The sequence below is a fragment of the Arachis ipaensis genome, chromosome B04 (assembly GCF_000816755.2).
Source record: "Arachis ipaensis cultivar K30076 chromosome B04, Araip1.1, whole genome shotgun sequence".
In the NCBI taxonomy this organism is placed as follows: Eukaryota; Viridiplantae; Streptophyta; class Magnoliopsida; order Fabales; family Fabaceae; genus Arachis; species Arachis ipaensis.
This window is the reverse complement of record NC_029788.2, coordinates 1,217,408-1,233,527: the sequence shown is the minus strand read 5'-3', so window position 1 is coordinate 1,233,527 and position 16,120 is coordinate 1,217,408. Positions and strand designations below refer to the sequence as shown.

The 16,120-nt window shown below is 32.9% G+C and overlaps 3 protein-coding genes across 3 annotated transcripts in view; 2 read left to right on the top strand and 1 right to left on the bottom strand.

Moving 5' to 3' along the window:
- Positions 1-594, top strand: part of LOC107635817 (triacylglycerol lipase 2-like) — a 1,449-nt gene extending 855 nt beyond the window's left edge. Inside the window, exons 2-3 of the mRNA XM_021120247.1 lie at positions 212-319; positions 403-594. Of these exons, the coding sequence (XP_020975906.1) occupies positions 212-319; positions 403-594 (300 nt within the window). The remainder of the gene's footprint in view (positions 1-211; positions 320-402) is intronic.
- Positions 9,835-13,950, top strand: LOC107638331 (the record flags this gene model as incomplete). The annotated part of the gene is given in 4 exon segments (XM_016341559.2): positions 9,835-10,315; positions 10,509-10,586; positions 13,225-13,397; positions 13,522-13,950. Coding segments are annotated over 4 exon segments (738 nt in total). The 3' UTR covers positions 13,717-13,950.
- LOC107638333 (ethylene-responsive transcription factor 3) overlaps positions 15,825-16,120 on the bottom strand; it is a gene marked incomplete in the record, with an annotated part of 1,262 nt that continues 966 nt past the window's right edge. Inside the window, 1 exon segment of the mRNA XM_016341560.2 lies at positions 15,825-16,118.

Below are 16,120 nucleotides of genomic sequence, written 5' to 3'. Positions count from 1 at the left end.
ATATTATTTTTTTTAAATTTAAAGTGATAGAAAAAAACAACATAAATGATTATTATATCTCTTCACGTTTTTTCAGATAAACTTTTTTTATATCATGTCATGATACTAATTCTTTTAAAAGTTTAAAATGATTAAAAAAATAATATGAATCATTGTATTTTTACGTCGTCATTAATTAGAGGAAAATTTTTTTTTTGTTAAACTGGACCAGGTTACGACCGTAGATGGCTACATTCTTAGCCTACAGAGGATGCCGGCGGGGCGATCCGGCAAGGCAGCAGACAAGCCACCAGTTTTTTTGCAACATGGTCTCTTTATCGTAGGTGCATTGCTTGTTGAGATAACAATATCATTGTTATTGCTAGATTAATTTTTTTTTAACTTTTTTATTTTTTTTTTAAGGATGCTATAACATGGTTGTTCAACACTCCGGAAGAATCATTGGCATATATCTTAGCAGACAAAGGCTTTGATGTGTGGCTTGCCAACACTCGTGGGACAAAATATAGCAGCGCCCATACATCACTTAATCCTAATGACATGGTTCTTTTATTTTTTATTTTCTCAAAAATACTATTGGTACATTTAAATTAGTCATTAATGTAGTTATATATAAATACAAGTAAAAACTCAGGTGAAGTCGACTTCACGTGAAGTTGATACATAAGAGCCCATAGATGAAAATTTAATCAAATCAGTCAAATCATCTAACAGCTCTCAGATATCAACTTCACGTAAAGTCGAGACTTCACCAGAATTTTCACCATAAATATATATATGTAGTTTAATTTATTTTAAATATGTATTTATATTTCAATATATATTTTATACTGATAGCTGATTTTAGTATACACGTATCATTATTCATTTTTCAAAAAATGAGATGACAGATGTCACTAAATCAAAGTTGTTATTAATTTTTTTTTATTGGTCTTTCAAGTTTCAACTATAATTTTGAGTAACTTTTTTTGTTTTTTTTTTATCCATATTTTAAGAAAATATAAGAGATCCTATATATAGTATAGGAGTAAGTAGTTGTGTAAATATTTCTTTGTAATTAAAGTTTAAAATGTGAGAAAATTAATAAGGGTTTCAGATGTTAGGAAATAAGGGGTTTGATATATATATATATATTAGAATTAATTTAATGTAAAAAAAAAAAAATAGCAGGGTTTCGGATGTTAAGATAAGTTGGATGTTTTTTGTATAATTTTAAAAAATTAGAATAAAAAAAAACTAACAATAAAATACCGGCAGATTTCGAACTTTATACATTCGAGATATGTATTAAGAAGCCAATTTGGTAATCTCTAATTGGTTGGTTGTTAATTTATTCTATTATTAATATGCATATTGGGATTGGTCATGGGATGAGTTAGTAAGTTATGATCTTCCTGCTTCACTCAGTTATGTATTCAATCATACCGGTCAGAAAATGCACTACGTAGGTCATTCCTTGGTGAGTTTGAGTTTAACTTTTATTATTTTAATTAAAGAATTTAATTTTGATGTACTGTTAATGTAAAATAATTTTATATGTATATTTAATTACATAACATCACAATAGTAAAATAACAACCCTGAGTGTTTGAATAGTCATTAGTATTTGATGGAGAGACAGAGACGAAAAGACTGAGAATGAGAGACAGAAACTAATAAGAGACAGAAATTGAAATAAATCTTAGTATTCTGTTTGGTGTAAAATGGGAGACAGAAATTGAAATAAGAATGAAACTCTAATTTAATTTGTACAAAGGCTAAAATTGAAATTAATTTATTGAAATGAGGATATTTTAGGTATAAAATGTTATTAAAGTTTTAGTCTCCATCTCTAAAAATTTTAGTCTCTTGTGTCCCTACTTTTTGGAGGTACTGAAATACTGAAATTTTAGTACCAATCTCTGAGCCAACAAACATGATACTGAGTCTCAGTCTCTTAGTATCTGTCTCAGTACCTCAAAACAAACGCTATCTTAACAAATATGATTGTACGACTGTATAAAACGTTTTTTATTGTCTGTATATCAAAATTATATTTAAATATGTATTTATGCATAAAGATAACAAGAAATTTAATTTCAGGGAACTTTAACAGCATTAGCTGCATTCTCTGAAGAGCAACTAATGAATATGTTGAGATCAGCTGCATTACTTAGCCCAATTGCTCATTTGAGTCAAATTATGTCGCAACCAACAAAGCTTGCTGCTGACCTTTTCATAGCAAATGTAAGATATATACTACTTGAGCAAAGAAAATCTAAAATGATGCAAAATCATTTGATGTAATTTTTTTCACTTTATATTTTGACAGGATGTTTACTGGTTGGGCCTTCATGAATTCAGTCCCAATGAGTATGACAAAATCATAACTGAAAATTTCGCTTATTATTATGTCTTTTTAACTTTTGCTTTATATTAGACAGCGTTTAGGTTTGAGAAGAAGATAAGATAAGAGATTGAAAATAAGACACAAAAGATAGAAATACAAAAATTAATGTTCTTGTATTTTGTTTGGTAATAAATTAGAACAAATTATGAAAGTCAAATTTATTTTTTTTTTATTTAAAAAATTTGAAAAAAATATAATTATAAAAAATTAACAAGAATAATAAAATAAATTATGTTTTTTTGTTACAATTTTTGTGTTTTTTTGTCATGATAAACATAAAATGTATTAATTTAGTGTTTCTAAACACAATATCTCTATTCATATCTCATCTGCCAAATACGATTTTGTATCTTTATCTCAGTGTCTCGTAGCTATAAACAAACGCAGTGAAAACACTCATATGTGATATTAGTTTCTTTTGGATATAGAATCAACTAACACAAATCTTTTTTCTGACAATATATTTTTCTAATGATCAGGAATGTTGCATCCAAATTTCTAGAGGGCATTTGCAGAAGCTTAAAACTGAATTGTTCAGATCTAATGACTGTTTTTACAGGTACTTAATGTTATTAGAATGACGATTTTCACTCATCAATACATGTATATGTTGATCCCACCAAAATGAGACTTTATTTTAATATTTATTAATTAAAATTTTAGGTCCCAATTGTTGCATAAATTCTTCGAGAATAAATATATTTCTTAATAATGAACCGCAACCATCATCTACGAAGAATTTGATACATCTATCACAAAGTAAGTATTTTAATTAGGTTATGTTTGAGAATTTATTACTGTTAGATATTTTTCTATTATATATTTTATGTTGAAAGACTTATTTTGTAACTAGTCAATAAAGTAAGTAGGGACGGATCCAGAAATGATATTATGGGGGGCCAATAACACATATAATATTAAAAATTATGTAAAAAAATTATATAATATAAGATGTATTATAAAAATACACGAATAGAGAATATATTTTAAAGTAAAAAAAATGTGTATACTTTTTACTAACGAAGTGGTCGATTCTTCGTATCATAAAATTCACCGATAATAGAATTTGTGTCAAAATTTTCAACAATTTTCTTTTCAATATAATTAAAAGACAATTATCAAGAAATTCATCTTTTATTTTGTTTCTAAGTTATTTTTCACAATATTCATTGAAAAAGATCTCTTAATTGTAGCAGTTGAAACAAAGAGAATTAATACCAAACGAATAAAAAAACGGCCACAAAAAGAAAAAGAATTCACTTTATAAGATTTAAAAAATTTTATTTAATTAAAAAATATTAGTAATAATATTTTTTCAGATTTTTTTAATATTGTTACTTATTTTTTAGATATTAAAAATTATTAATATTTAAATTAGACTGAACTTTTATTTATATTAGACTAAATACTAAATATTTTTTTAAAAAAATTAAATTATACATAATAACTTATTACTATTAAAAAAAGTTGGGGGGCCGAGGCCGCCACTCGCCCCCTTATGTCCGTCCCTGAAAGTAAGTCTTTTGACTAATCATTTTATTTTGTAACTAGCTAGATATTGTTTGAACTGAAGCATTTTATTTATAGAGTAAATTAACAAATAAATTCATTCATAAAGATTTATAATCGAACGTATTAGTCTTAAAAAAAATACTAATAAAATTATCTAAGATGGTAGATATATACATATTATCTTTTAAATTATTTTTTAGAGTAAAGTATTGTTTTTATTCCAAACGTTTGGGGTAAGTCTTAAAGTTGTCCTTAACGTTTGAATCGTCCTATTTAAGTCCCTAACGTTTCAAAATTGACTTAATGTTGTCCTGCCGTTAGGAATCTGTTAACGGAATTGATGGCGGGACAAAATTGAGACAATTTTGAAACATTATGGACTTAAATAGGACGAACACGTTAGGGACAAAAACGCTACATAAAAATAAATTTAAATTTTATCCTTCAATAATATCAATTTTTTACGGTATATAATTATTCAATTATTTTTTAATCACATCTAAGTAAATTACACTTAATCACATTAATTTTATTCTAAATAAATTTATTTTTTATAATTTTATTATTAAAAATTTTTACTCATCATAAAATGTTTGTAGAATGACTAGTACATAAACTTGTGGAAAAATTAAAAAATAATAAATATACAATAAAGTAATGTGATTCTAGTCATTTTACAAACATTTCATGATGAGTAAAAATATTTAAGAGTAAAATTATAAAAAAAATTATTTAAAATAAAAATAATGTGATTAAGTGTAATTTACTTAAATGTGATTAAAAATAATTGAATAACTATGTACCATAAAAGATTGATATTAGTGAAGGATAAATTAAAATTTATTTTTAGGTATCATTTTCGTCCCCAACGTTTTCGTTCTATTTAAGTCCCCAACGTTTCAAAATCGTCTCAATTTTGTCATGCTGTCAATTCCGTTAACAGATTCCTAACAGCAGGACAGCATTGAGTCAATTTTAAAACGTTAGGGACTTAAATAGGACGATTCAAACGTTAGGGACAATTTTGAGACTTACCTTAAACGTTGGGGACAAAAACAATACTTTACTCTATTTTCTATAATTAGGATAGAAGATCTTAATTAATTTGAATTTATTTGTCTACGTTTATTATTTTGGAAGATTTTATTAGTATTTTTTTTATTTAGAAACTAATTTGCCCAAAATATAAATCTTCAGGTGTTTATTTGTCACCTTAGTCTTATTTATATTTTATAAAATTATAAATGATTGAACTAATACTTCTTTATATTCATCTATAGCTTCTAATAAACTTCACTTTTGTATGCTATGATGTGAATTATGAGTAGTGATAAGAACAGGAAAAATAGCAAAGTATGATTATGGTAATGAAGAACAAAATATACAACACTATGGAGAGGCTAGTCCTCCTATTTATGATATGGCTAGTATTCCAAATGGGTTCCCACTTTTCCTAAGCTATGGAGGACAAGATATGTTATCTGATGTAAACGATGTCAAGCTTTTGCTCACGGACCTCAAAGATCATCATAAGAATAAGCTCGTCGTGTTGTTTATAGAAAACTATGCTCATGCTGATTTCGTTATGGGTGTCAATGCTAATCAAATTGTTTATGATCCTATTATGGCTTTCTTCAATGATAATTGATTAGCAATTGTTATTCACTTGTTCAACATCAAATCTGCTAAAAATATCAAGTTTATATCAAGCTTTAATGAAATATATCTACTATATATCTTATGTTTTTTGCCAATCAAAACATAATTTTTTCTAGTAAAGTCACAATTAGATTCTCGAATATTTCAATTTAGGATTAATTAGTCATTGGAAAAAAATTAACTCTGTGTATGCTACATTTGCGGTACATAGCCGGTCCCAAGCCCGGATAAAGGAGGAGGGTTGTGTTAGGTCTTCGACAACTAACATAAAAATATAGTCGAACCCCATGACATGAATCAAAGACATTATTGCACTAAAGCTAGGTCGTTGCTCGGAAGCAACGCGCTGTATGGCTCGAGTACGGTGTCAAATGAGCAAGAGCCGCTGCATCGGTGCCGGGATGTAGTGTTAAATGAGTAAGGGTTCCCGCGTTTTCGTGAACGGACGAGGGTAAATAAGCTAGTTCACAAAGTAAAAGGTAAATGTCGAAGAGACAGAAGGTTGAGATTTGGGACATGGAACATAGGCACCCTAACAGGAAAGTCCATGGAGGTGGTGGACACCATGACAAGGAGGAAGATTAACATTATGTGCTTACAAGAAACAAAATGGGTTGGTGCGAAGGCTAGGGAGTTGGATACTTCTGCTTTCAAACTGTGGTATACAGGAAAGGTGAAGAATAGGAATGTGGTTGGAATAATTGTGGATAAGCAGTGGAAGAAGGACGTAGTGGATGTCAAGAGGGTGGGAGATCGGATCATCTCTATCAAACTTGTGGTGGAGGGATGTGCTTTCCATGTGATTAGCGCTTATGCACCGCAAGTGGGTTCGGACGAACAACACAAAATAAGGTTCTGGGAGGATCTAGAGAGTTTGGTTCAAGACATACCTTTGGGAGATAAGATTTTTTTATGAGGAGATTTAAATGGCCATGTTGGGAGAGAAGTGACTGGATATAGGAGTATTCACGGAGGCCATGGTTTCGGGGTGATCAATGTCGATGGTAAAACTATTTTGGACTTTCCTCAACCTTTGATCTTCTCATCGCAAATATATATTTTAAAAAGAGAGACGAACATCTTATAACCTATAAGAGTGGCATGACAAACTCTCAAATCGACTTCTTGTTGAGGAGAGTCGATCGGAAATTTTGCATTAACTGTAAAATTATCCCGGGAGAGAGTTTGACAACACAATATAGGGTGCTCGTCATGGGTTTTCGCGTTGAGCAAAAGTTGATGAAAAGATATCATACGAAGAACCCAAGGACGAGGTGGTGGCGGATGAAAGGTGAGGAGCAAAGAAGCTTCCTAAGACGGATAGGAGAAGAGGCAAAGTGGGATGGGATTGGAAGCGCGGAAGAGATGTGGAGGGAGATGCAGAAGTTATTAGAAGAACAGCAAAAGAAAGCTTTGGTGAATCTAAAGGAATAGGACCAAGAGACAAGGAGTCCTGGTGGTGGAATGCGAGTGTACAAGAAAAGATAAAGATAAAAAAGGAGTGCTTTAAAGAGTGGTTTTTATGCCGCAACGCAGATAACTGGAAAAAATATAAGGCGGCTAAGAAAGAGACAAAAGTGGCTGTAAGTGAAGCAAGAACAAGAGTATATGAGGGTCTCTATCAGTCTTTGGACACGAAAGAAGGAGAAAAAGGTATATATAGAATCACAAAGAGCCGTGAAAGAAGAACGAGAGATTTGGATCAGGTTAAGTGCATAAAGGATAAGGATGGAGAGGTGTTGGCTCAAGAAGAGAATATTAATGAACGGTGGAAGAGCTACTTCTACGAGTTATTTAATGAGGGACAGAAGACTCTTCCGAGCCTTGGTCGGTTATGGACAAGGGAAGAAGATCAAAACTTTGACTACTATCGAAGGATTCGAGACTTCGAGGTAAAAGAGGCTCTAAAGCAGATAAAAATGACAGAGTAGTAGGACCTGATAATATCCCGATTGAGGTTTGGAAGGGTTTTGGTGAAAAAGGCATCAACTGGTTAACCAAGCTTTTTAATGAGATTTTAAGGTCAAAGAAGATGCCTGATGAGTGAAGAAAGAGCACCTTGGTACCTATCTACAAGAATAAGGGGGATATACAAAGTTGCAGAAACTATAGAGGGATCAAGCTTATGAGTCATACCATGAAGTTATGGGAAAGGGTGATAGAACGGAGGTTGAGAAAAGAGACACAAGTAACAGAGAACCAATTTGGATTTATGCTAGGCAGATCAACCACTGAAGCGATATACCTATTAAGAAGAATGATGGAGAGGTATCGTAGTAATAAAAGGGATCTTCATATGATGTTTATTGATTTAGAAAAAGCGTATGATAGGGTCCCAAAGGAGGTCTTATGGAAGGTTTTAGAAAAGAGGAGAGTAAGGATCGCATATATTCGTGCAGTTAAAGACATGTATGATGGGGCCACAACTAGTATGAAGACTCAAAGTGGTGTGACAGAGGAATTTTCTATTGGTATAGGATTACACCAGGGATCATCATTAAGTCCATACATTTTCACATTAGTCTTGGAAGTACTCACAGAGCACATCCAAGAGCCTGTGTCATGGTGCATGCTTTTGTCGATGATATCGTCCTTATGGGAAAGTCAAGGGAAGACTTAAATAAGAAGTTGGAGTTATGCAGAGAAGCTCTAGAAGTGTATGGTCTGCGCATAAGTCGTAGCAAGACAGAATATATGGAATGTAAGTTCAGTCCGAGAAGAGAAAACCCTAATATAGAAGTGAAGATTGGAGAAAACATCCTACGAAAAGTTAAAAGTTTTAAGTACCCTGGGTGCATTATACATGATAATGGATAGATTGAACAGGATGTAAATCATAGGATCCAAGTAGGTTGGTCAAAATGGCGGAGTGCATATGGTTTTATATGTGACAAAAAAGTGCCTTTAAAACTTAAAGGTAAATTCCATCGCACCGCTATAAGACCGGCTATGCTTTATGGTACGGAGTGTTGGGCAGCTAAAGGGGAGCACGAACATAAACTGAGTGTGGCAGAGATGAAGATGTTGAGATGGATGAGTGGTCATACGCGATTGGATAAAATAAGGAACAAAGATATAAGGGAAAGGGTTGGAGTAGCACCCATTGTGGAAAAGATGGTTGAATCGCGTCTCATGTGGTTTAGACATGTGAGAAGAAGACCGATAAAACATCCAGTCAGGAGGATGGATGAGATGGAAGATGGACAATGGGCGAAAGGCAGAGGAAGACCTAAGAAGACCATCCATGAGGTAGTCAAACGAGATCTACATGTAAATGGTCTCTCTGTAGACATGATACATGACAGAGCACAATGACGTCGTTTGATTCATATAGCCAACCACACTTAGTGGGACAAGGCTTTGTTGTTGTTGTTGTTGTTGTAGTCATTGGAAAAAATTAATATCAATTAGGTCCTTCACAACTCTAAACAGTAGACATATATGTCATTCTTTCAATGGATAGTACAAAACAAAATGGAATTGCCTATGTATTTGGTTATCTATAGACTATAGTGGTGTGTGTTCCGTTGCTGTCACAAGAGCATGGAAACATTATAGTTTTGGACAATGAATCATTTATTATTTTTTGAATTTCTATATAACTTTTATCTTATTTATCATAAACCCTACTAAAGCAAGTGAAGTTTCGCTCTAAAAATCATTATCCATGTAACAATCTTTCATAAATGAGGAAATATAGGGAGTCAATGGAATATTTATACAATGTGTACAATGGAGATTTAAGGATGCCCGATTTAGTATTAGAGATATAACCATTAGTGTTACCTTTTCCTATCAGTTTAATCTTTTGGGATGAGTGGTTTTATGATATGGTATTAGAGCTCTAGATCTGAAATTAGCTTAAGATTTTGGAATATTTATTATCTCTGGTATCCACGTCACAATAATTAACAATACATATAAGCATCACTATTAAATTTCGAGAAAGTATAGGGAGCCAATGACCTAAGCGTACAATGTGTACAATGAAGGTTTAAAAAGTATTAGAGATATGATTATTAGTGTTACATTATTCTGTTAGGTTACGCTTTTGGGATGAGTGGTTTTAGGACATGGTATTAGAGTGAAGGTCAAGAGTTCGAGTCTTGATGAATCCAAAATTAATTTTTTATAACAAAAGATGTTTATTATCCCTGTATCCGGATGGTTATTCTGGATAGTGACTCTCTAGCACTACTCTTAAATTTCATGTGATAAACTGATAAAAAGACATAACATATTCCCTATTTATTAAAATTTTATATGACGAGAATATCTCTGTTTTTGTTTTCATGGCAAGTATTTCCGAGATTACTCATTTTAATTGTTTTTTTTTTTTTTTAATTATTACGGACCGTAAAAGTGAACGTTTTTAAACCGACAAGAGGTATAAGAAAGCTGTTAACTTGAGCGGATAGGGTTCCGGTAGAGTTCTAAGTTGTAACCCTAATCAGAAATCAGAGATGCCTCTGTCGGTTGTCCACATCACTTTCGCTTCTCCTCTTCAACAATCCATCGTCTTTCACACTCTCACCCCTTCAACTCTGCTTCCCAAAACCCTCTTCCCTCCCTCCATTTCCCTAAGAGGATTCAACACCTCACTATTTGCCACCATAAACTCCAACAAGACCAAGACCGCACCCTCACGCGCCTCTTTGATCGAGACTCCAGTCCTCTGGCTCGGCAGGCTCTGCATCTTCTACGCCCTCCTCAAGGCTGGACTGGTTGGATCTCATGCCAACCTACTTGTCTCAGGTCTCTTCATTTTTGATGAGTTTGAAAAACTCTAAATTTAATTTGATGATGAACAAACATTATTAATTTAATTAAATTACGAAATTATCAATTTGATTTTGATTCACATGTATTGATTGATAATTTTGTTTGTGCAGATTTTTAATTGGTGGTGATTATTTTTTATTGGTTGTGTTTTTTGTGTCTGATCCAGATTTGGAAATCAGTGACGGCAATGATTCTGCTGATTTAGGGTTCTCTAAATGGACACAGACTATACTTGGAAAACCAGGTCTGATTGAGCTGTTTTCTTTTTATACTCTGGGTGTGTGTGGTTCAAGTATTACATTGTTATAAAGATTCCATTCCCATGGGAATTAAAGATACCCAAGGGGAAGGTGGGAATTGAAATGATGGTATTTTGATTCTCTGGAATCAAACTTGCATAGGAATAGTTTTTCAAACTTTGAACCAAACATGAGAATATGATATTCCTATCTTAAAATTTCTAGGAATTATTATAATTCCTCCAACCACGCACACCCTCTGAGTGTTTGAAAGGATTGCAAAGAAGGAGGGGATGACTTTATTTAATTGAAGTTTGTTTCAAAAAGTAATTTGAAGCCTGGATTGGAGTGAGTATAAATGGATTGGAGTGATAGCACATATTTCCATTCCCTTTCTTGCATTTCGATCCTGTTGTTCCTTTGAATAATTGAATCTTCCAAACATGCTAAAGATTCTGTTGCTTTATATCCAAGTGTAAATATACTCGTACTTTAGAATCAGGCTTACTTTTAGAGGACTCTTATTTGTTAAGTTGGTTATAATTTTCCCCTAATTTACTTTTTAATCATTTGGTTAGTGAAGACGCGAAGTAAAAGTCATTGACTTGTATGCTCCTGTAAAGTAGTTCTTGTGGAAGTACTCTTTGAATGATCAAAATTGATTGGCATACCATGACCAGGTTTGTGTGACTAGTTTAAATAAACATGCAGTTTAAGTTTATGGAAATGGGGTATATTCATAAAAGTTAATAGTAATACTAATTGGGAATAGTCATTTATGGATGATAATAATGTTATCATACCATAGAAGGCTGATTCAATTCTTCTAGAAGACATTCTTGGTTCCGCAGATAACTGAACTACCAAAGATGGAGATCTGTCAAGTTATAGGTACTGAACTACTGACAAATTTTGAATGCTATGACTGTAATCTAGTACAAGATTAGGAAATCATGTAAATTTTATTAATAATCAAGAAAGCAATGGTGGAAGCTTGCGTTTTAGTATCCTTGCATCTCCATCCTTTCTAAGACATACCATGATCCCATCCCATTTCTTTGTTCGGTAAACCTCTTTTGCGAAATCCTCTGTCTCCCCCTTTTGAGCTAACCTTAATGCTTAATAACAGGTGACATAATTTCTACATGTGTATCCTGTTATTATAAGATGAACCTTTTTTGCCTCTGATTGAAAATAGCATTTCTTTTTTTCTTATTTATTTATTTTTTTTAATTTATAGAGAAGCAGGTTTCCGACTGATTTCTTAGAATCACTTTTTGTAGTTTTTCCTAAACCCTTTCTTATAGTTTATCCAGACACGCCTGTTCTCAAATAATAAAATTCCTTATATACCTGCATTGCATATGGTTCTGTTGTAGTCAATTTGTCTTAAATCAAATATTTGTCCATTGCTTCCTAATATAATCTTTTACGTCTTATGTTTGTGGTTGCTTGAACTGAAGGAAGAAAAATGGCTGGGGGACTAGAAATACCTAAAAATTGGCTTTTAATTTGATTTTGGAAACAAAATGAAGCTTAGATATTGGTATGAAAAAAACCTGAAGGGTTTTTAAAAGAAGCTTTTCATTAGGTGCACCTCCCTCATTCACTAACTTTTACCATGTTCTAGCTACAGCTGGGACAGAAATCAGACATACCCTTCTAACTTGATTAGCCATATCTGTGAGAAGTGTTTGTATGTGCATTAATATTTCTAACTCTGCACCCATCAAGGAGTCATGTGACTGCTCATGCTTCATATTGTAGTCCGGAGAATGCAAGGATATTAACTTCACTAGTTTTTTTTTTTCTGTTTTTTTTTTCCTCTCATGATTCTTTTTTAAATTGCCTCAAGCCAATGATGCTTCATGCTTTATAGTTTATAATTCGAAGTGGAATTAGAGTATGTTAGGTCATCTGAATGAATAATAATACTGGTGGGATATTGTACGAGATGAGTGGATAATGAAATGTGAAGTTTAATGCTTTCTTCACTAAAAGTGCCTACAAGATGAGTGAATGGAAATCAAGAACTCTGTTATTGCCAGCTTTTCTACTGGAACTGCCGGTTACAATGCCTGAAGTGCCTTGTAAATGTCATGATTAGCTATTTATTTGTTGTTCATATCATCTCCAGTTGCATAATGATTTTAACTTGGGAAAAATGAATGTAACGTGGAAATAAATAGTTGTACACATGATGAATCCTGTGCATACGTCCTGGACTGGCTTCTGTGATTCAGTGCATTGAATAGAATTAATGCTAGATACTTACAGTATGTTTAGTTTTGGAATGTATTTTAAGTTTCTATTTACTATTTTTAATAGTACTAAATAGTATTTATTCAATGAATCGAGGAAAACAAGATAATTTGTGTTCACTGTATCTTTTCAAAAGTTCTAAAAAGAAGAAACACGATGTACATAAGATGACATTTTTGTACTTAATATTGAAAGCAAAACACATTTTCTAAAACAAAACACACCATTACATTGTGATAGGGATTGTTATGCCATCAATGATCATTAATCCAATACTAATTTTGGATTCCTATGCTTTATATTCCGTTATTGGTATTATTGATTCAATAGACTTGTTTTGAATAACAGTGAATCAGTTATATCTGTTTGTTATTTGATCAGCAAAGGAAGGAGTTAATGGAAGAAAATTTGTGAGCAAATGGCATCCTACAACAAAGGGTACACTCAGAAGGAACTATAGAGTTCCATCGAAGTTCGAGGGGCGGCGTCTTCTTAAAGCTATTGCATCCTTATTATCAGAAGACGATCACTTTGTTGATGCTACATCTCACAAGGTATTGCATCTTTCTTTCGCTTGACATAAATTCTGTTTCTATTAGGACTGTCTTTCCTTTTTCTTTTTCTCCACCCCCTCCTCTGCACAATTGAGTTTTCTGACATCTTGCAAAATCATTCTAGGGTTGTCAAATCCGGAGGGAAAGTGCTCATGGAGAAAGCGTTTGCTGCAACAACGTGAGAGCGCTCTTTGATGAGCTCCCAACTCCTCATCTCACTGTGGAAATCACACCTTTTCCCGCTGGACCACTTACAGACACGGATTACACCAAAGCTGAGAAGCTTGAGAGGGTTCTTAGATCCAGTCCTTCTGTTTGAGCCATCTTATGTTGAGCTTCATGTAAATATTCTTTGCTAGTTTGTAAATATTGTCAATGTCGAAGAGAAATTTGCTTCATCAACTCTTTACTTTTTACTTATTGAGTTGAATTGCGGTTACACCTTTCAAAAACATTACTAGTTTATTCCTTGATCAATTATCTAATGCCCAACCGCGATAAGTTTTAATTTGTTCAAAATTCTTACAACTCACAAGTCCTTTTGTGTAAAAAATGATTTATTCCTTTGAATAATTTTCCTATTCATTTTTCTATTTTCTAATTTTTTTAAGAGTAAAATTCCATTTCGGTTCCTATTCTTTTTCAATTTGAACAATTCACATCCTATCGATTAAAAAATGACAAATTGGCTCTTGAATTTCAGCTGCGTTAGACATATTGACCCTTGTGTGAATGTCTCAGGTAAGACTTGCAGGATTTTGTTGACATGTCAAGTTAGGTTCTTGAGCTGGCCTGCACTTGGCTAAGATGGATGGTAACGATTTGTTTACAATCACTAAGTTCCTGCCTAATAATCAAAACGATGTTGATATTCGAATTGATCCCATTAGGTAACTTAACAGAAGTAGCTAATCTTAGAACAAGAAGCAAACCATGAGTGATGCAGATCAATCCTCAAATTCTTAGCAATGTGTTAGAGGGAGGAAGACTGTAAATTTCATGGGCTCGACTAGCAAGAGCACTCTAGATAAGAATGTAGAGTGCATGCTGTTCAAGAATCAGGGACAACGGAAAATCCAGAGAGGATTTTGTTTGGTTGCTGCTACTATCATATAAGTGGGTTTCGATTGTTGCTTAAAGGTATGCTTTCAGTAGTTCGAGTTCAGAGTGGGTTTGCCAATGCGGCATGAACTTTGATATTAATTTGGTTGATAGTTTTGGGATGTTTGCTTGTACTGATTTAATGAACTTTATTTTGATGAGCTAATTTCAACCGAGTTTGGCAATTGCAAAAGGGTGATGTAGAAGGCAGAGTGAGCTTGGCGGAAGATATAATGGAGAAATTGGACTAAAAGATGTAGCATAGTAACCAAGGAACAACAAACAAGAGAAGGAGAATCAAGCTTTTAGAGTTGCTTTTTTATGTTTATGTTATCTGCATTTGTAGGTGTTATGTATGCTGTATTCTAGTGAGTAGTCGTGCAATGAGAAGAGAACTATGGCTAAAAGTCCTCCTTTGTTTTTGAACCTTGTTTTTATAAATGGAAAGTCACCTTTTGGTTTTATCCAAGTACCCTGTGAATAGGCTTGGTATAACAATTAATTTCCATGGTGCAATTAAAAATCACCTGATTGCACCTCACTGAAATAAATGGCTTGCTACTCAAATCAGTCATCGAATTTTATGTGTTTACAAAAAGATCTTGCTTACAATTATGGATCATCTATATACACAATCACGGTATCCCCTAACCCGGCAAGCTAAGAACTAATCCACTGCGGTATTGAACTCCATGGCCAATGGGTTGCTGCATGCAGCAAACGAGATTCGAACCCTGACACTTGTTTAAGTAAACTGGTGAACTAATCACCAAACCAATTCAACTTGGTTAACTAATATGCTCTATAACATTAACATAAATACTCATTACGTTGGCAACCATATCTAGAGGCCAAACGTCGTTTTCTAATAGAAACATTAATGGATTATACTTGAAAAACATGATATTGGTCGTAAGAAGGTGGAAATAAGGGCAAACTGTAGAGCTCCAGGGTACATTGAAATAAATTAGTTAGATGCAGTGAGGTGTATTAAAGAAAATGCCTTTTTTGTGAACGTCATTCTTGTATACTTTCCTTTGTCAATACCTACTAATATCATTCAATTTTGTATGTTAACTTGACTACTCAGATTATTATTTTCAAGTCAATAAACACCTATTTAGATTATGTGGGTTCTATCTATCTGCATTTTCACTCCCTACCAAGGGAACCCTCCTAACAAATCAGAAAATCCATGATGAATTGGACAATTGAGTGACACAAAAATAGCATGCTATGTATGAATATAGAAAAGTTGATTTATGCTTCTTTTCTTTTCTATCTGATTTAGGCATAATAATCATATGTACAGAAAGAAAAGAAGGGATAAGAAGAATTGTGATATCTAGCGGCTATTCTAAGAAGTAGAGAACTACAGAGATATGTTATCAAAGAAAAGGATCCAAATAACTTACAACAACACAGACTGTGATGCATCACACAACAAAGACAACAATAACTATTCTACAACATAAAACAATCTAAATCATACTCCAATTTCTTTCTTTCCTCTTCCTTTTAAATTTTAAAGGCCTCAGCATTCAGCAACCCTTCATTGCACATTTCAAAATTATAATTAAAAGAAAAAAAAAAAAGAGAAAATAAAAATCGATTCTCTTCTA